The sequence below is a fragment of the Xenopus laevis genome, chromosome 2L (assembly GCF_017654675.1).
Source record: "Xenopus laevis strain J_2021 chromosome 2L, Xenopus_laevis_v10.1, whole genome shotgun sequence".
Taxonomy (NCBI): domain Eukaryota; kingdom Metazoa; phylum Chordata; class Amphibia; order Anura; family Pipidae; genus Xenopus; species Xenopus laevis.
The window spans coordinates 115,044,091-115,067,709 of record NC_054373.1 but is presented as its reverse complement, the minus strand read 5'-3'; the positions used below and the strand labels follow the sequence as shown (position 1 = coordinate 115,067,709).

Here is a 23,619-nt window from a genome sequence, read left to right as displayed (position 1 = left end):
TAAATACATGGCCAAATAAAATCATTTTTGTTTCATTTGTGTAACAAGGTTTTTTTCATCTATTTTTAGGACTTGTTTGAAAATCTGATTTTCAGATTGTTTTAGGACACATTAATATAAAAATTAGGGATGCGCCGAACCCCCGAATCCTTCGCTAAAGATTCGGGCGAAATACCGAACCTAATCCGAACCCTAATTTGCATGTGCAAATTAGGGGTGGGATGGGAAAAACAGTTTTTACTTCCTTGTTTTCTGACAAAAAGTCACGTGGTTTCCCTCCAGCCCCTAATTTGCATATGCAAATTAGGATTTGGATTCGGTTCGGCTGGGCAGAAGGATTCGGCCGAATCCAAATCCTGCTGAAAAAGGCCTAATCCTGGCCGAATCCCGAACCGAATCCTGGATTCGGTGCATCCCTAATAAAAATATAGAACATTTTGAAGAGTTCACAAACTTTCAAGCACGACCATATACCCTGCATCTACCAATCAGTAAACTACATCAGTTAATAAAAGGCAACATCCACTGACGTGTGACATATGTATTAAGATCTTGATTGTTAGCATTGTCTTGTGTTAATCTGGTGTTTTATTGCTATAAATACCAATTACAACTATTGGATAAAGAATAAAAGACAACAAAGCGAAAGATGTTTAAACCAACTGCTCTGAAGGAAATACAAGCTTTTATCAGTAATGTGTATAGGAAGTGTCAGTCTGGGTTCCAGAGGAGGAAGCTTGTCCACATTGCTCAACAAAAGAGAAGTAAAATAGACAAGACAACTTCAGGGTTTGAACTATGGCTTTGACATATCTTGTTATTATGAATAACTTTCTATCCATATGTTTTAAGATGCCTTTTGTACATATAGATTTTTTTTTTATTTTAATGTCCCTCCCCTTGTTGTCTTTTATTGGTTAATTGATGTACTTTACCAATCGGTGGATCATGGGGTATATATAATGTTTAAATTATATTTAAGTAGACTTAAGGTACGAAGACACAAATTAGGAAAAGCTCCCTTATCCAGGAAACCACATTCTGGGATCCTGTCCCTGTTTAGAGTAGATATAGAGAGGATATAGGGTTAGATGCCTAATCAGTGTAGACATTAGAGGATGTAGGCTTACTTATATTCAGTAGATATGACAAGGATGTAGGCTTAGTTGCTTATATAGAGAAGATGTGAACTTAGTTTCAGCCCTCATTCTCCTGCATGAAGTGAAGGCTGATGGGTTTTCTTTGTGTGTGTGATAGGCCACAGGAATTAGAAGCATTTCCATAGCTAACTTAACTTGCCCTGCATGTGTAAGGCCCGTTCATTCTTGCAGGTCTATTTGCATACATTTCCCAGCTAGTACGTACATCAGATCCAGGATATGTTAATATGTATAGGTGTGTTTATACAAAAGACTGCCTCTCAATGGCACAATATGCCATTGTATTACTATAAATATAAGCATGACAAAAATAACCGGTGCTAAGATCAGTCATATGTACAAAAACTAAATGGGACCCTACATATTTTATTAAAACCTCCTTATTCATTTTTTTTTATTCCGTAGAATTCCACTATGCACCCATTTGCTTTTTTGGTTATTCTGTCTGGACTGGCTACATACAAAGCCCGTAAGTAGATTACAGCTTCCAATACTTACTATGGTCTGATATAAAAATGTCTTGTACTTTCATTTCACAGAATCAATTCATGATCAAGCACTTGGCTGCCAATGGGATACAGGGATGAATTTTCCAGGCACTGTTTATATCTTTGAAATCATGAATTCTATATCACTGCCACTTTGGCTGAACTGGGGATAAAAGTCCAAGCAAGTGGTGTATTATGTGCATCCATCATACACAGTTTAGGGTACTGGCATATGGGGAGATTGTTTGGGCACATTTAAATCTGCGCTGGTGGGAAAACATATGCGACGCTTCATTTCCAAAGTTTCCTCACTAGGCAGCTTCACAGGTAACTAATCTCCCCATGTGTCAGTAGCCTTAGAGGACAGCATGGGCGTCCACAGATAGGGGCACTTGCCCCCACCCCCTGGACTTGTACTTTAAAATAAAGGATATTCTCTTGCCATATGTATATATATACTGTACATTGTCTTGTTCTTTTTTTATATGAACACATTTATTAAAATTTCCATTAAGAACCAGCAATAAGTTAAAAAAAGGCTTACCTACATCTTATGGTCAGCACCCCTTCAAATAATGGACCATTCCAATGCCTATTCTACTGCTCAAAGCCTCAGTCCGGACTTAGCTCCGCCGATTTCCCGCTCTGATACGCTTCTTGCTTCTTAACTGTGTGTGTGTGTCTCTTCCTGATGAAGCAGTTTTCCTTGCTCCTCTATTCCATTAAATCCCCCACCTATCCATGGCCTCACTCTATTCACTGTCCCCTTTTACCCTTCTCATTCTGCTGAGTTACCCCCCCCCCCCCACTCACCTCTCTGTCTCTAATAACCCTCTGCCTCACTTTATTCACTCTCCTCTTTTACCCTTCGCATTCTGCTGAGTTACCCCACACTCACCTCTCTGTCTCTAATAACCTTCTGTTTCACTCAATATATCTGTATATATAGAAATATCTATAATATTATAATATATATATTTGCATCTCACCCCTCTCCTGATCCTGTCCTGTATCCACCTCATTTTTTCTTTTTGGATGACTCTTATATTTTAACCCTTCTGCCACTCTGAGAACAAAGCAGCTTTCCCTTAGATTGAAATGGAATGTATAAACATAGATTCTATACTAGTGACATTTTGCACAACCTATTGCTGCTGTTGTTACTCTACCTGTACAGTAGAACCCCTATTTTATATTTTAGGGAAATTAATTAGGCATTATATATTGGTGGGACCACAAAAATGGTATAATATATGGAAAAACTTAAAATGAGGGTATGTAAAATGGAGGCTTCACTGTATGTACCCAACTGTAATTAGAACTCTAGAGGGAATACCATTCTACAAACCGCTGGCTAGTAATTGTGCTAAGAAAGTAGAAAATACCAATTGCTGTCCTGGCAATTGGGGAGTTTGTGTGACTAATAGAATGGCCATTTATATATTATATAAAGTATAAGCTGTTGTATATATATATATATATATATATATATATATATACTGTTGTTGGGTTTGTGTGGAAACCAAAATCTGGGTACAAGTTATTTCTGTAATATGTTTTCTTTCTTGCCCCCCCCCCCGGAAAATTTTCTGCGGACTCCCATGGGGGAAAGTGCTCTGAATGAAAATGGGCACTTATCAAGTTTCCTGAAGAAGTGTTGTCCATCGGTAAATTCACAGTTAGTACAAATGAGGATAAATTTGTCAGTAAAAATACTACATGATATGGAATAATATGGGTCCTGGGGCTGTGTGATAAAGATCCCTTACTCTTCTTCCTGGAACATTACTCCTGCTTTTTAAATAAAGTCTGAAACTGTGTAACACAGTAATGTTTTTCAAAATATATATGCTTTATGTAGAAATATATTTTACCATATTACCATTTACCAAGAAATTAAAACCCTGCTCTGATTTCATGCTAGAAATGCAAAGGGAATTATAAGGGCAAGAAAGTGAAAATGACTGGGAGGTACCTAATTTGTTAGTCACCCCCATCCCAAGTGAATGGAATTGCTAACCATGGACCCTGGACTGGCACTCAACCCTCAAAAACTGTTGAAAATGTAATGTCCCAGGGGAATGTTTCCTTTGACTCCCATTAAGTTTCTGTGACCAGTTGCAAGTGCAATATTGCCCAGGGTCCAAGGTAAGCAGTTTTATTCATGATGTGACTCACAAATTGGCACCCCCAGTAAATTGTACTTTCCTGGTATTTTCATGCATGTAAATAAACAGATGAGACAAACTCAGCAACTAATCCTTCCCTAAATTTTCAATTCTTTATACCCCAATGTGAAAAGCTATTAGCTATCTTAACTGTAAAACTACAGAAGTGAAATATGCTGACATGTGGTCTACAAAACATGGGTATAAGAAGAATTTTTTTTCTACTGTGTGTCATCAGATATTATTCAGGAGTGGCGTAGAATGTAAAAAGTAACCAAAGTGTTTGAGAAAACACAGTTGACAGAAAGCAAATCCGGCACTTACAGCCAGTTAGTCACACTTTAAAAATGTATTGCTAGATAATAATGGGGTAGTCAACAAAATGTTTTGTTTCAGTGGGCAGTTATTTTCCACCATTGCAATTACCTTGAGACTGTGGGGGTTATTTACTAACACTCAATATTTTCTTATCAAGGTTTTTGGGCAAAAACTCGAATTTTTAGAGGAAAAAAAACCTCAAATTTTTCAAGATTTATATACCCCAAATCTGCTTAAAATCCAAATCCAAAAATCCGCCTATCAAGGTCATGTAGAAGTCAATGGCAGATGTCCCTTTTACAACTTAAAAATATTGTGATCTGCACTGGGTTTTGTCCGATAATCCCAAAAATTTGAGGTTTTCAGGCGATGGCCAGAAAAATTCGAGCGATTCGGCCATCAAATCCAAAAAAATTCATACAATTCGAGTTTTTGCTCAATTTTATTTATGTCTTTTCCCGAACTGACTTTTTCAAGTTATTTTATTGATAAATAAGATAAAATCATGGATGGGAGTATGGTTGAGCTTGGTTTAATAAAAACAGTTTTAGTTAATAATCCCCTGTGTGTCTGCATGTTGCCGAGGCAGTCATAACCCTTCTTAATGGCAAGTGTAATTTAACAAATATTGTGGTGTTGTGGATTTTCTGAGCATGAAGAGGATGTCAGTTAGGAGTGGTCTTTCCTAGAGTAAGTACTCCCTGTCTCTCCGTAATGCTGCAGTTTCCTGTGTTATCATAAACAAGTTATTCAACAATTCCTTGAATACTCCTTACACAATTTTAGTGAGATCTTCATTTTTGCCTGCGGTGTAGAGCGTATTCTATTGTACACATTCTTCAAGAATCCCTTAACCATAGAAGTGGTTTACAGGGCAAATGTCTGGCAAAAAGGAACTTTGCTCTTATAGTACAAGAGAGCACAATTGCTCTCAGCACTAGTGATGTGGTCCCCGGACCCCCTCCAGCACAGAAAGGTGCTGGGGGGCGAGGCTTAACTACAAAGGAAGCAGACCCTGTGGCTGCAGGGGGGGGGCAGGAAGTATAGGGAGCTCCATGAGACCATAATTAATGAGCAATTTCAACATATAATTGTATAAAAGCACAATTTCTGCACAGTGTTGTAATTAGGGGCCCTACAATTAATTTGGTGTGGGCCCAGTAACATCTAGTTACTCCTTAGGAGGCTTCTGACCTATAATCACCGCTGTTCGAGTATTTGTCCTAATAGTTATCTAGGTAAATTCAGCTTTAAGTGAAAACTGAGACAAATGCCAACATTTTTTACAATAAATTTACAGAACTCTGCAGTGTTTTTTCTGGTGCAAAATTTAGGTGTAACATTTTGTCCCCCTTGCAGAACTTTGCAGGAATGAAGATGTAACATGTGCCGAGGTTCAGTACGTGTTGAATGGGGAGCCAATTCGATTGCCTTGTTGTGGGAACAGAAATGACAGTTCTAACATAACATGGTTTAAAAATGGTTCCCACATACCATTTAGTTCAGATCCACAATCAAGAATCCATCAAAATAGAAATGCTCTCTGGTTTTTCCCTGCAAGCTTAGAGGATGCAGGATGGTACATGTGTGTCCTTAGGTAAGTCGCCATATAATGCAGTTATTTTGGTGGTGGGTTATAAAAGAATGAAGTGTAGCAATAGTATCCCACATTCCTGTTGTGGCCTTGGATTGGGGTGCCCCATGAAAGATTGGAGGAATTGGGTTGAATGGAGGGTGCAGTTGGGAAGGCAAAGAGGTGTAACTGACTGGGAGCATAAGAAGAGGGGTGCTTGAATTTACTGGCAATATTATCTCCCTCATTGTATTTTCTGGACCCTCCAACATCTCTAGATCTTCTCATAGTGTTTTCTGCAACTACCTGTAACTACATTTGGATATTATACATGCTGTTATCTCCACCTAGTGGTCAGTCCCACTTAAGCATTATAATATCACAGTATGCCATGTTTAAGAAAATGCTGGAAGGATTGTTAGCAAATGTTATTCAAGGTTACAGTTTTACACATATAGTTCAATGCTTATCCAGGAACAAGGCCCCCAAAACCACAGCTTCATGCACGCTACGGGATGTACAGCCTGAAAGGGACAGACAGGAAGGATTGCACTGCCATGTTACATACACCCTTTAATGTATTTTAGATAAAACATGATAAGCCCCCATCCTGTAATGCTGAGCATATTATTTGTACTAATTGCTTTCACATTTTGTTTATTATAGAGATGTTACATACTGCACCAGGCTGATTGTTTTTGAAAATGAGAAAGGCTTGTGTTATAACAGATCCACACTCTTCCCTAATTGGCAGTATTCGGAAGCCACCAAAATCATATGCCCATATGTATGGGACTATGTTGACATCTCCAAGGCTCAGATCAAATGGTTTAAGGTACATTTTATTCTTGTCCTTTTCATATAGAGGTTGAATATGAATAAATGGATTATATATTTGAATGATTGATAGAGATGCATCCTTAAGTGCTGCAAAGAATTGAACCAACCTCATTACCTTCTTGAAATACAACATTAATTAACCTCTTCCCTTCTGCAATATACTGAGCAGCAATAAACCTTTTCCTTCTATATATTTACTGAGGTTCAGTTCAGAACAATTAACCTCTTCTGGAGGAAGGGATCAGACCCCACATGTCAAAAATCTTCCTTTTAATGGGAAACAAATCCAACAGCAGTCAGCATTGTACAATCAGTATGAGTTGCCTTTCTATAAAGGCATCTGACCCTAGGACAACATACAGCAGTGATGTGCTGGCCTCTCCGAATACCCGCAGGTTGGTCAGGTTCAGGCTAACTTACACACATATTTTTTGGGTCGTGGGCGGGTTCGAATTGGGTGCTTCTTCTGCTCTCCCCGCCCACAACCTCACTACAGAGGTTCAGAATCTGTGTCTGGATTACTGAGCTGCCAGACTGAAACACTAGAGACAGGGACATTAAACTTTAAAATGGAAAGAATAAAAGATGGAAAGCAAGTTTTTCTTTCTGGTGAACAATCTGAAAACAACGGAACTGGAAAAAGTGTTTGGAAGGTAAACAAGGTGATTTAAATGATAAAAGTTAACAGTAGAACCGAATATCTACAGTTCCCAGCATACTGTACAATACTCAAAAGTGAGTAGAATCTTGTTTATTTTAACCAGTTTTATGGCAGGCCAGCCACGTTGCTAGACAATGTGTTTTCTCCTGTAATGAGAAATGAAACTAGAACCCATAAACAAAATATTAAAAGTGAGGTCCTTGATTGCCAGCACTGCAGAGTCTTCAGTCATATTTTATTGTCCCCAGTATTATACATGTTAAATTTACATTGCAGTTAAAATGTTAAATTTAAATTGTAGTTAAAATGCTGATAGTTTGCTACTGGTCTGGTAATCCATAGCTACCAAACAGTACCCCCCCCCCCCATTTGGGTTTCCAAAGAATACAAAAAGACCATGTTAGTGAAATTGAATAGGTTTCATAATCCACTAACATCTGATTTTTTACTGACCAGCTAAGGATGATGAACATGTAGTTCAACCGCAGAGTTCTAAGAAACTGTTTAAAAGCCAAAGCAATAACTTCAAGGTACGCTATATGACCAGCACTATATAATCATCTCCAGTTATGCCCCAAATGCTGATCCGCTCCAATTCTATGACACGCTCTGTAGCCTTTTGCCGGATTTAAACCGGACCAGGCTCCTTTTGGCAGGAGACTTTTAACTTATCTTTCAACCGTATACTAGACCGATCTTCATCTAATCACCCGGTGCGATATAAGACAATCACTAAGCGGGTAGACCAACTGCTCCATACACACAAGCTTATTGATTCCTGGAGAGAGGTTAATGGTTCTACTCTGGATTATACCTTCTATTCCCACACACACAAATCCTATTCTAGAATTGATTATATCCTAGTTTATGCTTCAGATACCTCCTCACTAATTGATTCTAAGCACATACAATGTGCATGGTCCGATCATGATATAGTACAGACTACACTTGACTTACAGGTGCCCTTGTTCAGGCGTTCCAATTGGAAATTGAATGAAAGTTTATTAGCAGACCCTGAATGCATAAACTTTATCTCACAAGAGATAAAAACTTTCTTCCAAGACAATTTAGAGTCTGATACATTGATAGATTGGGTCTGAGTGGCACATAAGGCCTACATCAGGGGTTGTTTAATAAAATATGCTTCTCAAAAAAAGAAAGAGAGGATACAGGTCCAAAAATGTCTAGAAACTGAATTAGCATTACTAGAGCAAAATAACAGACTTTGCCCCTTGAAACATAATAGGAAGCTGATAGATGAGACCAGGCACAAACTCCACGCATGCCAAATAGAACAAGCTGAAAAGGCTATCCGTAAGACTAGACATAAATTTTATAGGTACGCAAATAAAGCCAACAAAATGCTAGCTAATTTACTTAAGTCAGAACTGCGTCAAGGCCAGGTCCAAAAAAATCAGATGAGCTAATGGTACAATCTCCTCAAATCCTGATAAAATAACGTTTATATCCTTCTTTCAAAAATTATACACCTCTAACTCCCCTGGGAAACCAGGAGAGATGGAGGATTTTCTGAAACAATATGCCCCTGAGCATCTTTCAGAAGACATGAAACAGATCATGACCCAAGATATTACTTATGAAGATATAGAATACACAATTAAACGTTTAAAGATGTGTAAAGCCCCAGGCCCAGATGGGTTCTCCGCATTGTACTACAAGAAATTATCGAACCAACTTATCCCACAACTCCAGAAACTATTTCTACTCATTACCAGCGGCAGACCCCCTCCCGAAATGAACAACGCTAGCATCTCAATTATCCCGAAACCTAATAAAGATGCCTTAAACCCTAAAAATGATAGACCAATATCATTACTCAATTTGGACATTAAGTTACTAGCCACCATCTTAGTGAACAGACTAAATACGATTCTACCATCCACCATTCATAAGGACCAAATAGGCTTTATTCCTACCCGCCAAGCTCCAGATAATATTAGGTAAACCCTAAACCTTGTAGCATATGCCAACAAAAATAAAATCCCAACCTGCTTCCTGGCATTGGACATTGAAAAAGTCTTTGACACACTTAGCTGGCCCTATCTCTTCTCCCTTATAGAAAAAGTTGGTCTAGGATCTACTCTAATCAATACGCTGAAGGCATATTACCAGGATCCACAAGCTCACCTCAACCTCCCCTCTACTAGGAAGGTAGACAATATCAAGATTCAGAGAGGTACGAGACAAGGATGCCCTCTTTCCCCTGCCCTATTTGCATTAACAATGGAACCTCTAGCTAGAGCACTCCAGGGACAATATTGATATTAGAGGCTTTACTGTAAAGGGTAAAGAATACAAACTTTCACTTTTTGCTGATGATTTACTCATGCATGTGACTAACCCCTTCACATCTCTGCCTAATTTACTAAACGTACTATCACATTTTGCAAAATATTCAGGCCTGAAAATCAATCCAGAGAAATCAGAAATGCTCCCCTGTAACCTTCCCAAACCAATGATTAAACTGATTGAGCTGAATTTTGGATTCTCCACCAGGAATGAATATCTACAATACTTGGGAGTAAAAATAACGACCTCTCTCTCTACTATATACAAGACTAACTACCCTTTTTTAATACACCTTTTGATGCAGAAACTTTCCTCTTGGGACAAACACTGAATTTCTTGGATCGGCAGAACTCACTGTGTAAAAATGGTACTATTACCAAAGATCCTTTACTTATTCAGGACTCTACCCATCCCTGTCCTATCTGTTGATATCCACAAGTTACAGTCAGCCATTAACAACTTTATCTGGCAAAATAAAAAGACACTTATACCGCGACATGTTATGTACTTACACAAATCGAATGGAGGACTTTCAGTGCCAAACTTAACTAAATACTATAGAGCTGCTAGAATTGCCCAATGGGCTCCGTCACATGCAGGAGAAGCGGCCCCTTTATGGGTCCAGATTGAAAATGACTTGCTCTACCCACACATCACCAACCATGTCCTATGGCTCAGCAAAATTCCCTTGCAAAGCTTTACGGAAGCATCCCCAATCACAATAGACATGCTACACTTGTGGATAAAACACAACTGACTTTGCTCCCCTCTCTCTTAAGCCCAGTAATAAACAACCCGGACTTTGCACCAGGAAAGTCTAAAAAGGCATATGCATGGTGGCTAGGGAAAGGAGTGACCACGTTGGAAACTTTGGTTCAACGAGGCAAACCATTCACATTGCAACAACTAATTCAAAAATTCAAACCACTCCAGCAAGAGATATTTAGAGCTTCGCAACTCATCCACTACGCCCATCAGCAAGCCAAAAAATACAATGGCAACTGCTTCACAAAATCATGCTTTGAATCAATCTGCAGACAAGCACCACTGGCACCAGGCATCCTCAGCCTAACGTATAAACTATTCAACAAACTACCTACCGAAAATAAATATAAACCTAAATATATGCTGCAATGGGAAAAAGACCTCCAAATTACAATCTCAACACAACAATGGTCACAATGCAGCCTCACGGCAAATTTAGGAAGAACTTGTGTATCAAATAGAGAGACCTCAATCAAGCCACTACACAGAACTTACCTTGTGCCATCCCGACTGCACAAGATCTTCCCATCTTGCGATCCGCACTGCTTCCGAGGTTGCCAAGAAACTGGCTCAATGCTTCACATATGGTGGACTGGCAAAGCTGTCTCAATATTCTGGGATCGTATCATACAACTACTATCTAAAATCCTACACACAGATTTCCCTAAAGACCCAACCACCACCTGGAAAAGAAACAAGCTCGATTACCCAACTTGGCTCATATACTGTCACCACATATCCTCACAGCCGCCAGGTTGATTATTGCTCGCAACTGGAAAAAACCAATCCCTATATCCATGCTTAAAACAAAGATAATTGATATAGCAGCCAACGAAAGAATGTCATATATGTTACAAAATGATATGGAAGCCTATGATAAGATTTGGTTACCCTGGTTAGCATATGAAAATGATCCCTTGCTTTTCTCAGCATTGCATGTATAGTTTGTCAACTTTCTCTCTGGGTCATCTAGCTACCTACATTCTTGAAAATGTCTCTGACTACTGTTCTTATTTGCTCTAATACCTAGCCCAGCCGCCATTATTTATTTATTTATTTATGAATTTTTTTGTCAAATTTTATTTTATTTATTTTTTCCTTCTTTTCTATTGTTTAAATTACTCCTTGTTTTAATTCATGTTATTTTATTGCTCTTTCACTCACCATTGAACCTCAATATGATATCTTATGCTTCTCTGTAACTGAACTCATACAATAATATGTTGAATTTATTCCTTGGAAAATCAATAAAACATTTCAGTTTAAAAAAAAAGAGGATGTATTAGAGCTCACTCAAATAACTGATTCCAGTACAAACAAAATAATTGCCTTTTGCACAAATCCTGCATGTAGAGAGACATGATGTCTGATGAGTTTGATAGAGTGAGCTCTAATACATCTTCTAGGCAAAATGAGCCCCCTATAAGATATATTGGATCTAACTGTCAATGAATATCTGACACCCAACTGCTGCATGAAGACAGAATGAAGAGAAACAGATGCTGACAGAGGGATAGTGAATATAAACTTGATTATTTCAGAAACAGTACAGAATTTTTAATTGATATTTATAAAGTTTCTTATTTCAGTAGACTGAAGCTTATATAAAATTGTCATTTTCGCAATAGTTCCCCTTTAAAGGGCTAGAGTTTGATAAATCTCAAAAATCTACCAGTAAATCGGATTTTTTTAAAAACTCTAATCGAGTTTGGATAATTCCCCAGTCAAATTTGACAGTTTTGACCATAAAAAAAATTAGAATTCATATTTATATATATTTTCTCTATGTAATCTTTCCATCTAATATATGAACACAATGACTTTCTCTGTAGGAATGCCAGCCTTTGCAAAATGATAAGTATTATGCTTTGGCTGATGCCCTGACCATACAGAACGCTGTCAAGCAAGATGAAGGATTATATACTTGTGTTGTGCAGTTTGAGTACAGTGGGACAGAGTATTCGTTGACTCGAACTATTGATTTGGAAATTACAGGTAAAACTTTATTTATACCGTAGAGCCCTGTGCATTTAAACTTTCAGTTTGTGTGATTGGATGAGATGGTATTAATGAGCAGATAGTGAGAGAAGCACCATGTTATAGAGTTGCAGGCATCTGCATAGATTTGAAACAAACAATATGTTCTGTTGTATTTCTTCTTATTCTGCTACTGTACAAGGTCCCCCTCTAATTTTAGGTGGTTTGTAACAGGAAAGGTGTAAGATGCCCAGCCTTCTAAGTTAATACTAATAAGTCTAGTCATCGCCCTTTAACTTCATCAGATTGTTTGCTGGCTCTTCATGTAAAATGCAGTAGCCATGAAAGCCAGCTCTGTGTATATATAAGGAAACGACATTACTGCTCTATTTAACTGAACACTGTTGTTTTCTTTTTCAGTAGCGGCAGCTTCTCTTTTACCATTTATGCGAAATCCCAGTAACACTATTAACAAAGTGGAGTTAGGTGAGTTTTGTTTCATTTGGATAGCAATGTTCTACTCACTAACCATACCTGTATTAAAGAGAAAAAGTGGTTAAAAGGAGGAAATTGGAAAGATGGGCAGATTCAGATGGATGAGGAAAACGTATCCCGTGGCTTAACATCCACAACCTCATTGAAGTATATATAGAAAAATGTGGAACTGAATTATGAGATATATTTTTCTCATTAGCTTGTATCTGTCTCAGTGTCACAGATTGTTTAATGTAGTAGACACAGAATCCGCATGCTTATAAACCACCTTAAAGTGTGGATAACCACGTTTCCAGGCCCCCGTGGTATGGCTGAGAAGATTGCCATTGTCCACAATATTATATGAATATGATCAACTGCAATTAGTATTCGGTCGCTCCAAATTTGTAATTATATTGCATGCCTAGTGTGGCATAAACTGTGTTTGTTTCTAACCGGTATTCAGAAAGTAAACAATTTAGTGATTGTTTCCCTGCAAATTTACTATGTGCCTTGACTTTGCGGAATTAATGGTATTAAAATGATGATGTGGGCCAGGCAGGTGCTCCTGTTAGAAGACTAGAAGATTGCACTGGGTATTTCTGGAGGAGGACCAGAGGGTGATCTTCTTCTACATGTTCTTTCTTTGGGCCCAGCAGCATGCACAGTGGAGTGAAAATCTGAACTTTAAAGGACATGTAAACTCCTCCCACAAAGATTTTATCAGTGAACAGACTCTTTGAAATCTTTAGATATCTGCCACTCTGGTTGTTAAAAGGTTAACAGTAAGGCTGCCGCATCCCCTTAATCACTTAGAATTCCTTCTCCTCCTCTAACCCTCTCTGCCCCCTCCCTCATTAATTTGCTTTGACTCAATTTATGAGCATGCTCAGTTCTTCTCAGCACAGATTACTAAACACACCCTCCAGTCTAACAGCCAGTGAAGAGATAGCATCACTGGTTCCCATAGAAACTCAAGCTGTCCGATCCTATTTTTTTCACCTAACCACCTCTCCTGTGCTCAGCTTACAGCATTCAACCCCAGCAGAACTTTTTTTATCAAAGTGTATTGTGCCTGTGTAACCTGCATTCTGCATTGCATGAACTTTACAGCATACATGTCCTGCTTGTGGATGTCAATGTTACTGATGATGGCCACCATTAAGAGATTTATATAGATCTGTTATAATAATCTGTTTATGCAGATATGGTTAAAGGTCCACAGTATTAATTGCATTTAATAACAATAAAAACAGTGATAACATAGCTACCACTTCCTAAAATATTGTTAGTCTCACTGTAAAGTATGCAAGTACCGTGGCAAGTTTGTGTGAGATGTCATTTTGTACTGGTGCAGGATCTGCCATAAGCCTCAGATGCGAAGTGATCAATGGTGACGAAGTTTTGATTATGTGGACGTACAATGATTCTGCAGTTGATGAGGTCTATGATACTGTTATAACTGGAGATATCATGTAAGTGTTTTAATAACAAAAAATTACCTCAATCTGCAAGCTGAATAATACAAACTAATTCTGATTCAGCAGTGGTGGATACCAATGAGGATTTAGTCAGTGTCCATGTTGTGTCCATCTACAGAGGCTACAGCCTGAAATAGCTGGAGGTTCAAAATCACTGTTCTAGGTGGGGAAATTACTTTATATCTGGAAAAATAGAGAATTCCATTTCTCAGATCCTCATTGCTATCTTAAAGGGTTGGTTCACCCTTAAGTTAACTTTTTTTTTTCAATAGTTTTATATTTGAGTTTTAACATGTTTAGTGAAAAGGTAGTTTCACATTTATGTAACATCATCAAATATTTGCATATAGAAGAAAGGTGAAGAAAGAGAAAAGAATCGGTCCTATCTCGGTCTGGTGAAAGGGCCGAGTGAAGGGGAAAAAAACCAAATTAAATTAACAGTAACTTTTGACGGCATGTCATATTCTATAGAAATTTACTTTTGAACAGTACATTTTTTTCATCAACAGTTTTAGGGTGGTTTCTGCGAGGTCGCCTATGTATCGTAGGAAAAAAGATGATAAATATATTATGCACACATATACATGCATATATATATACATACGTATAAACAGATGCATACATAATGATTCTATAGGCTCCCAGTTGAGGAAAATACTTGAAATGTAACCATTGAGTATTAGTTAGTCTTGATCCAAAACAATTGAAGACTTGACCAAACTAACATCAGTATATATTGTTATCAGATATTAATCACTTAATTTAACTCTTATTATGTTATTGAATGGCTAATTGTACAACTTGGTCTTCATTATTTTATTTTTTTATAGTTTTTAAATTATGTACCGTCTTCTAACTCTTTCCAGCTTTCAGATGAGGGGTGGGGGCACTGACCCCATATAACAAAAACAAATGCCTTATAAGGCTACAAGTTGATTGTTATTGCTACTTTTTATTACTCTCACCTATTCCATATCCACAAATCCATTACACTGTTAGGCTATAGCTGTTGGCAGACATTTGCTGAGTTTATTTCTGCATACTTTTAGTCCTTCCATGACTGAGGACGGAGAACCAATGGTGTATAGTTATCTGAACTTTACAGAGATTAAAGAAGAGCATTATAACAAGAAGTTCTATTGTGAAATTTTCAATGCAATGACTAAAGCTTACGTTATGCTACAGCGTCCAGGTACGTAGGTTTTCTCTTTTCCAGCATATTTTAATTTTAGTTACATTTTTAAGTATGGTTATTATGCATCACCTGGATTGAAAAGGTTTAGTCAGGTGAAAGTACAGTATGTGTATATATATTAATTCACATATTACTGCTTGTGTACACAGTGCTGTGCAGCAGAGCAATACATTAAAAACAAGGTCAATACAATAATAAATACAAATATATACAGAATACAGTTACATTCAGGTTTAAGTGCTAAGTGTTAAAGAGATAAGAGGAAGAAGGTCCCTGCCCTGTAGAGGTTACAATCTACAGTAAGTAGGTGGGTAATTTACAGACACAAATAGGAGGATTATAAGTGTTGTAGGTTAGAGTGGTTGTCACTGTGCTATAAGTGCCAGGACAGGAGTCAGATGTTAATGCGAGTGCTCCAAGAGGGAATTGATTTCTAAGGAGACTGAGGGAAGATTCCTTTTACTCAGAAGTTAGGGATGGCATTCCAAATGAAAGGAGCAGCAATAGATAAAGGTTTAAGGGCAAATAGCAGTACAGGTAGAAGGCCTGTTATCCAGAATGCTTGGGACCTGGGGTTTTCCGGAAAGGGATCTTTCCGTAATTTGGATCTCCATGCCTTAAAGGAATTGTTCAGTATAAAAATAAAAACTGGGTAAATAGGCTGTGCAAAATAAAAAAAATTCTAATATAGTTAGTTAGCCAAGAATGTAATGTATAAAGGCTGGAGTGACTGGATGTGTAACATAATGGCCAGAACACTACTTCCTGCTTTTCAGCTCTCTTGGTTTCCACCAGGCAGTAACTAATCAGTGACTTGAGGGGGGGGACATGGGTAATAACTGCTTTTGAATCTGAGCTGAATGCTAAGGATCAATTGCAAACTCACTGAATATTTATGTCCCATGTGGGCCCCCTTAATGTCGCTGACTAACTCAGAGTAATAGAGCTGAAAAGCAGGAAGTTCTGTTCTGTTACGTCAGACATCCAGTCACTCCAGCCTTTATACATTACATTTTTGGATAACTAACTATATTAGAAATATTTTTTATTTTGCACAGCCTATCTATTTACCCAGTTTTTATTTTTACACTGAACTGTTCCTTTAAGTCTACTAAAAAGTCTACTACACAATTTAAACATGAATTAAACCCAATCGGATTTTTTGCCTCCAATAAGGATTAATTATATCTTAGTTTGGATGAAGTACGAGGTACTGTTTTATTATTGGAGAAAAAGCAAATTTGATTTGATTTTTTTTTTTAACATTGCCTTTTTATTCAAGTAAATTGACATAATACATAAAAATTATTAATGTTTATGGGAGACGGCCATCCTATAATTCAAAGCATTCTGGATAACAGGTTTTCAGGTAATAGATTCCATACCTGTACTAATGGTGGCTGCAATCGGGAGGTTGCTCTGAGAGGAACAGAAGAGTCGGTCAGGAACATACAAAGATACAAACGATGTAGTGGTGTGCAGAGGAATGGAGGACATTGTAATGTTGGTAGTTTTACCTACCTGAACCTTATCTCATATAGCAAGACTCATTGATAAGGCTTTTAACGTAAACAGGGAGATTTTGAAGGCTTTTCGGGGAGATTAGTTGCTGAAGAAGAGACGATTTGTCGCCGGTCGACTAAATCTCTCTGAATCTTTGCGTGTCTCTGCCCTTAGTAGAGTTGTGCTGAGCAAGACAACAATAATCATATACTTGTCTTTGTCTTCTTTCTCTTTGCAGATCCTAATTTGCAGCCCTTTTTGATCGCGTTTTTTGTATCATTGATTTTCGTCATTATCAATATTGTAATAGCCGTCAAGATTTTTAAAATTGATATTGTCCTTTGGTATCGGAGTTCCTGCTTTGCTCGAAAAAATAAAAAGGGTATTGATTTATGTTTGTGGTTTCTATTATACAGGTATGGGACCTGTTATCCAGAATTCTCAGGACCTGGGGTTTTCTGGATAGTGGACTAGAAAAGTGGACTAGAAAATCATGTAAACATTAAATAAACCCAATAGGCTGGTTTTTGCTACCAATAAGGATTAATTATTAGCGATGAGCTAAATTTTTCACCAAGTTTCACTGCGCACAATTTTGTTGCCCATATACGGCGAAGTGAAACTGGTCAGATTCACCCATCACTATTAAAGGGGACCCGTCACCCAAAAAAATTATTCAAAATCCTATTTCATCGCATTAGTCAAGCAAAATTAACTTTAATTACACTATATAAATTATTTGAATCTTGCTTCCTTCAGTCTGGGATTTCAAATTTATAGCAAGCAGGCAGGAGCCATTTTGTGGACACTGTTATTAAGACAAGCCTTGTATCATCTCAGAATCTTGTTTGTGCACCAGAATAGGGGACCCGATGGCCATCCCCATGCCCTGGCTACACAATTAAATGGTGAAGAGAACTGGGGGATCTGGGGAGAGCAGTGACATCTAGGAAGTGCTGAATGGAAAGTGAAAGTAATTGTCTGCCCTGCCTCTATGCCACTGGCATAGAGGAGGGGCAGACAATATTTGATTGACAGCTGAGATTTTTAAATGAGCTTACAACAGCTATGAATGCTTTAATAAAAAATAGAAATTGGATTTCATGTTTAGTTTGAAAAGGACTTTTATTATACAGATTTTTGTGTCTGGGTGACAGGTCCACTTTAAGGATTAATTATAGCTTATTATATCTTTATTATATCTTTATTGGATCAAGTAAAAGGTGCTGTTTTATTATTTCAGAGAAAAGGGAAATCATGGGTTTACAGATAATAGATCCCATACCTGTATGTGTCTGTGCAAACGGGGGTTCACTAAAACATGGTCTGAATTCCGAAGTAGAATCATATTTTTAAAATGACTAGAGACATCTTTGTAGCATGTTGCAGATTTATTTGGGTTGTCCGGTAGCAATGTTTGTTTCTCTAACTCAGCTGCAGAGGGCGGCCTGATTGAAAATACAAATATAAAGAGCTATTTGCAGGTGCTGCATTGCATTAGCACAGGGCCTATAGCACAGGTTGTCTTACAGCTCCATATGTCTCCCCAAGAGGCATAGGGGCAAATGTATTCAAACGTCTTTACCTGACTCATATTGTGAGGGAATTGTAACAATCCCAGTTGTTCCTGGCAGTGTTCACAATACTTTGTATTTATCATGTATCCAATTTCTTTATTTAACTCTGTTCATTTGTCACAGATGGAAAGCTCTATGACGCTTACGTTATGTATCCAAAAAGTCTAAGTGAAACCAGCTCCTATCCCATGGACGTCTTTGTACTAAAGGTGCTGCCTGAGGTCCTAGAGGAACAGTTTTCATATCGACTTTTTATATTTGGACGAGATGTATCACCAGGGGAAGGTGAATATTTTCTTCTTCTTGTTTATTTTACAGACATGTAATACATGCAGTATAGTAGGACTACCTAACATGTATATATCGTATGGTTTCTAATATCTCAATCTATGGTTTCTCAATCCAGAGCTTGGGTCTCACTCACAGGGTAACACACAGAACGCCAAGCATTATTCGCAAGCCTTGATTCCCTCTGGTGTTCCGTCAAGTCACCACAAGAATACTTCAATCATGGGATATGGAAATCAAAGGCAAACAGCAGAATACCTGCTAATCAGTGCTTTATTGTGCGTCCACACGACATGTTTCGGGCAGCAAAAGGCCCTTTTTCAAGCAGGAGAGCTTGGGTCTCCTCCTGCCTGTCCGCTATCTCTACTTGGATGTCTTGACGCTACCTTGAATTAAACTTCTTTATAATAGAAATGGTACTCTTCCCCAAATAACACCCGTAACATCCCAGAAGTATCTATTGTAGTTAACAATTCCACTATAGGGATGTAGCGAACTGCCGAGTATGTGTTCACGAACGCCGTTCGCGAACACCGGCAAAAAATGCGAACAGTTCGCGAACTTCGAACATCCGAAAATCGTTCGATTCGAACGATTTTAATCGTTCGATCGAACGATTTTCGTTCGAATCGAACGATCGAAGCCATTCGATCGAATGATTTCATTCAATCCAATGGCTTCGATCGTTCGATTCGAACGAAAATCGTTCGATTTTAGCGATCGAATGGTCGAATGGTCGAACGATTTTGACGCAAACGCCTATTGGCGAACGTCGCGCAACGTTCGCGAACTTGCGGCGGACGCCAACAGTCGAAGTTCGCGCGAACTAGTTCGCCGGCGAACAGTTCGCTACATCCCTATTCCACTATCACCCTGTCTCCCCAGGACCGGTGCTTTGGGATTATCCTAGAATCTGCCCTGTCCTTCACTGATTATTTCCAGTCACTTATTAAATCGTTTCACTTTCACCTAAGGAACATATCCAAAATGTGATAATTTATCATCAAAAAGATGCTGCCAAAATTCTTATTCACTCTCTCATCATATCACGTCTAGACTACTGTAACTCTCTATTAATTGGCCTTGCCCACCAGAGACTGTCACCTCTCCAGTCCATAACGAACACTGCCACCAGGCTTGTACACCTCATCAACTGCTCCTCCTCTGCCATGCCAATCCCTGCACTGGCTTTCGCTATCAGAATAAAATACAAACTAATGACCCTGGCATTCAAAGCACTTCATAACTCTGCCCCTCCCTACATCTCTGAACTCATCTCTAGATAGTCACCCAACCACTTACTATGTTCCTCTACTGACCTGCTCCTCGACTCTTCTCACTACCTCATCACACACTGTAAGGGCTGCACCCCTCCCCTGGAATTCTCATCTACTTTCTCCCAAACCTTTCTGCTTTCAAAAGATCTCTTAAAGGAGAATTCAACCCATTTGTAAAAAAACCGAGTACCCCCCCCCATCCCAGGTAGACCTCCTCCCCCGAGGCTAACTTCCCCCCACCCAGGGAAATGCCCCATACTTTATACTTACCCCTCGGGAAAGAGGAAGATGCTCACTGGTATAACCCCAGGCCGGTGCAGTTTTCTCCTGATAGGAGTATTGGCCCGGGGTTTCAGGTAAATACAATCACTTGTAAATACAATCACTTGGGGTGCCTAACATTTGGCACCCCCAAGTACAAGAAGACTTTCCTTCTCCTTTAAAGAAGAATTCAACCCATTTGTAGACCTCCCCCTCCTCCCCCGAGGCTAACTGTCCCCTGGGGGAAATGCCCCATACTTTATACTTATCCGTATTCTGCCAGCGGAGTTCCACGCATCCATCTTCAGGGTCCTGATTGACTGATCGGTATTTCGTTGCATGCACAGTTGGAACAGTTTGCCGGCTTGCGACAACTGCGCATGCATGGAAATACACGGAAATTGCTGATCTCCCAGTCAGCTTACCAAGGCCCCCGAAGATGGATGCGTGGAACTCCGCTGGCAGAATCTGCGCCAACGGATAAGTATAAAGTATGGGGCATTTCCCCCAGGGGACAGTTAGCCTCGGGGGGGGGAGGGGGGAGGTCTACAAATGGGTTGAATTCTTCTTTAAAGGAGAAGGAAAGTCTTCTTGTACTTGGGGGTGCCAAATGTTAGGCACCCCAAGTGATATTTACAAGTGATTGTATTTACCTGAAACCCCGGGCCAATACTCCTATCAGGAGAAAACTGCATCGGCCTGGGGTTATACCAGTGAGCATCTTCCTCTTTCCTTCGCACAGCTGCGCCTGCACAGTAGAACAAAAATCCAAACTTTAACTAAAAAGTCGGCTATTTTGGTAAACTGAGCATGCATCTGCCCCGAGAAATTTGAAGAAAGAAGAAGCCAGAAGAGAACACTCCGTGGTGCTCACTGGTATAACCCCGGGCCGGTGCAGTTTTCTGCTGAGTTTTCTGCAGTTTTCTCTTTACCTTTAGATTGTAAGCTCTTTTGCACAGGGCCTTCCTCACCTTTTGTACCGGTAATGGTTGTTATGTATGTAACTCTGTATGTTCTATGTATGTAATTCATGTGATTTCTTTGTATAAACACATTCATTTTACAGCACTGCGCAATATGTTGGCACTCTAAAAATACATGTTAATAATAATAATATAAGGTAAATGGTAATTAATTATTTGGCATGGGATTGGAGCACTGCTTCAGAATGAACTCATTATTTGGGTTTATGGGGTAGACAGTAGGTAACTCATCACTCTGTACTTCCTGTTGTAACAAAATGACAGTATAGTTGATAGAGTTTTGAATAGGGAAGATATACACAGAGGGAGAAAGCAGACTTAGAGATGGCTTGGGCTGAAGAATCGCAGAGAACAATAGTGGTCTCCACTGAACAAGGGAGGGTCTGGGTGTGTTAAATTTATTCCATCTGGCCACACTTGAACCTATATTTTGTGCAACACCAAGTAACGGTAGATTCAGTAGGTAAAGAGAAAGAGCTCAGCTCGAAACATGTCGTGACACATTAAAGCACTTGAGTTTTGTAGTAAAGTTCTGCGTATTGAACCTATTATTAACCACCACCTTTATTGTTTGAACCTATATTTTACATTTCAAGGTGGGGATCATGCATATCACATGGTTGTTGTAGGAAAGGAAAAGATTTGCCTCCTGGGGATGCCATTGTACTGCAGCAGAGAGTGAATATAACCACATTATAGTACAGCTACAACAAAACAATATTCATTCACTATAAACCCCTGGACCAAATCTGAATTCTGAATTTCAGTTTATAATGCCCTTCTTTGTGCTTGTCATGAAGGAATTTAAATATATTAATACAAATTGTTATTTTATTTTCCCAGCCGTGTCTGATGTTGTTGATGAAGCCATCTCCCAGAGTCGAAGGCTGGTCATTGTTCTAGGAAGCACTCAGTCCAAAAACTATTTAAAGGATGACTTTGAGCAGCAAATCGCAATGTACGATGCTCTCATTCGGAATAAAATTAAAGTGATATTAGTTGAATTAGAGAAAGGCATGGAATACTCCAATATGCCAGAATCCATCCAGTACATCAAACAAAAGCAAGGTGCTATCCGTTGGAAAGGAGATTTCATGCAGTCAAACACAAAGTTCTGGAAACATATGAGATACTATATGCCCCCAACCAGCACAAAGACCTGCTGCACTCAGACACCAATACTCTGAATAAGTGCTGATGCTACTGTGGAATGAGTTCGTTTTCCCACACGTGGGAGCATTTTATAAGGCTCTGATAATCAGAGTTATTAAGCTGGTCACACATGGAAGGATAAGACTGGGCACATATGGGGCATTGAGTTATGTCCTACTAGATAATGGTCTGATCAGAATCAGATTGCTCTTGTGCAGTATCTGTATCTCAGGGCACTAGGTGATCTTGCATATACTAATAATTAGAGCTGTATACACACAAGCCTCATAGTTGCAAAGCATTTGAAGGCCTATTTATTCAGTAAGAGAGAGAAATATTCCAAGGATGCCAGTTCATCCAGCATGTCTTGGGGTTGCTGCCACCTTCATCAGTTACAGCACTTTATTGGGTATGGGGTAGAAGGAGCAAGACTACTCCATAGGCTAAACATTTGCCCTCCTCATGAATACTCCTTATGAAAGCTGCCAGGTCACATAGGAGCCACTATGGGGAGAAGTCACAACTGGGTGCTTTGCAAGTTTCAGCCTAAAAGTGACATAATACTCTACCCTTTAATAAATGAACCACTCTAGCTCTTTGGGCAATGGTGCATTTACCAAAATGGCTAGTTCCATAGCCACAAGGGACACAATTGTTTTAGTATTTGTTTACTTCTATTTGCCATTGCAATCAATCCACATTAATACGGGTAATTTTATTACTAACCCAGGCAGCATGTGCTAATGCATAGAGCTGTATTTCAGTTAGTTTAGGTGAGTATTAACCATCATTATTACTCCCTCCCTTTTTTATGCATTTATAACATTGAGACAATAAACAATACAATATTGGTTCTACAAACATGTTTTGTTCCTGTGTCTAAAATACACCTATAGTGATCAGTCAGTGACAACCTACTCAAGGTGATGTTTAGTCACTTGCTAGAGAAAAAGGGGGACTTTGGAGTTCCCAGTGGAGGGAGGGATCATAGTCTCAGAGGGGTACCCATATAGTGTTAGTCTATAGCCTCAGCGCATTCTCCCCATACCTTGTTGTATTTTGGGGACCCCCTTGCAGTGTAGGGGAGTTGTATCAGAGGGAGAAGGGCTCTAAGTAGGCTGAGCCATCTGGTAAGTGTTGGGGGAGAATGTGCCATCCATTGCAGGAG

General features: G+C 39.0%; 1 protein-coding gene across 2 annotated transcripts in view; it reads left to right on the top strand.

Annotated features, from left to right (window-relative positions):
* LOC108708405 (interleukin-1 receptor type 1) overlaps positions 1-23,312 on the top strand; it is a 31,367-nt gene extending 8,055 nt beyond the window's left edge. The window contains exons 2-11 of one of the 2 annotated variants that reach the window (XM_018247073.2): positions 1,566-1,629; positions 5,494-5,731; positions 6,374-6,542; positions 12,116-12,278; positions 12,681-12,746; positions 14,092-14,209; positions 15,265-15,407; positions 17,152-17,295; positions 18,614-18,775; positions 22,143-23,312. In XM_018247073.2, the coding sequence (XP_018102562.1) occupies positions 1,575-1,629; positions 5,494-5,731; positions 6,374-6,542; positions 12,116-12,278; positions 12,681-12,746; positions 14,092-14,209; positions 15,265-15,407; positions 17,152-17,295; positions 18,614-18,775; positions 22,143-22,486 (1,602 nt within the window). In that variant the 5' untranslated portion in view covers positions 1,566-1,574 and the 3' untranslated portion in view covers positions 22,487-23,312. The remainder of the gene's footprint in view (positions 1-1,565; positions 1,630-5,493; positions 5,732-6,373; positions 6,543-12,115; positions 12,279-12,680; positions 12,747-14,091; positions 14,210-15,264; positions 15,408-17,151; positions 17,296-18,613; positions 18,776-22,142) is intronic. The other variant, XM_041582368.1, reaches the window with a different exon arrangement.
* The last annotated feature ends 307 nt before the right edge of the window (positions 23,313-23,619 follow it).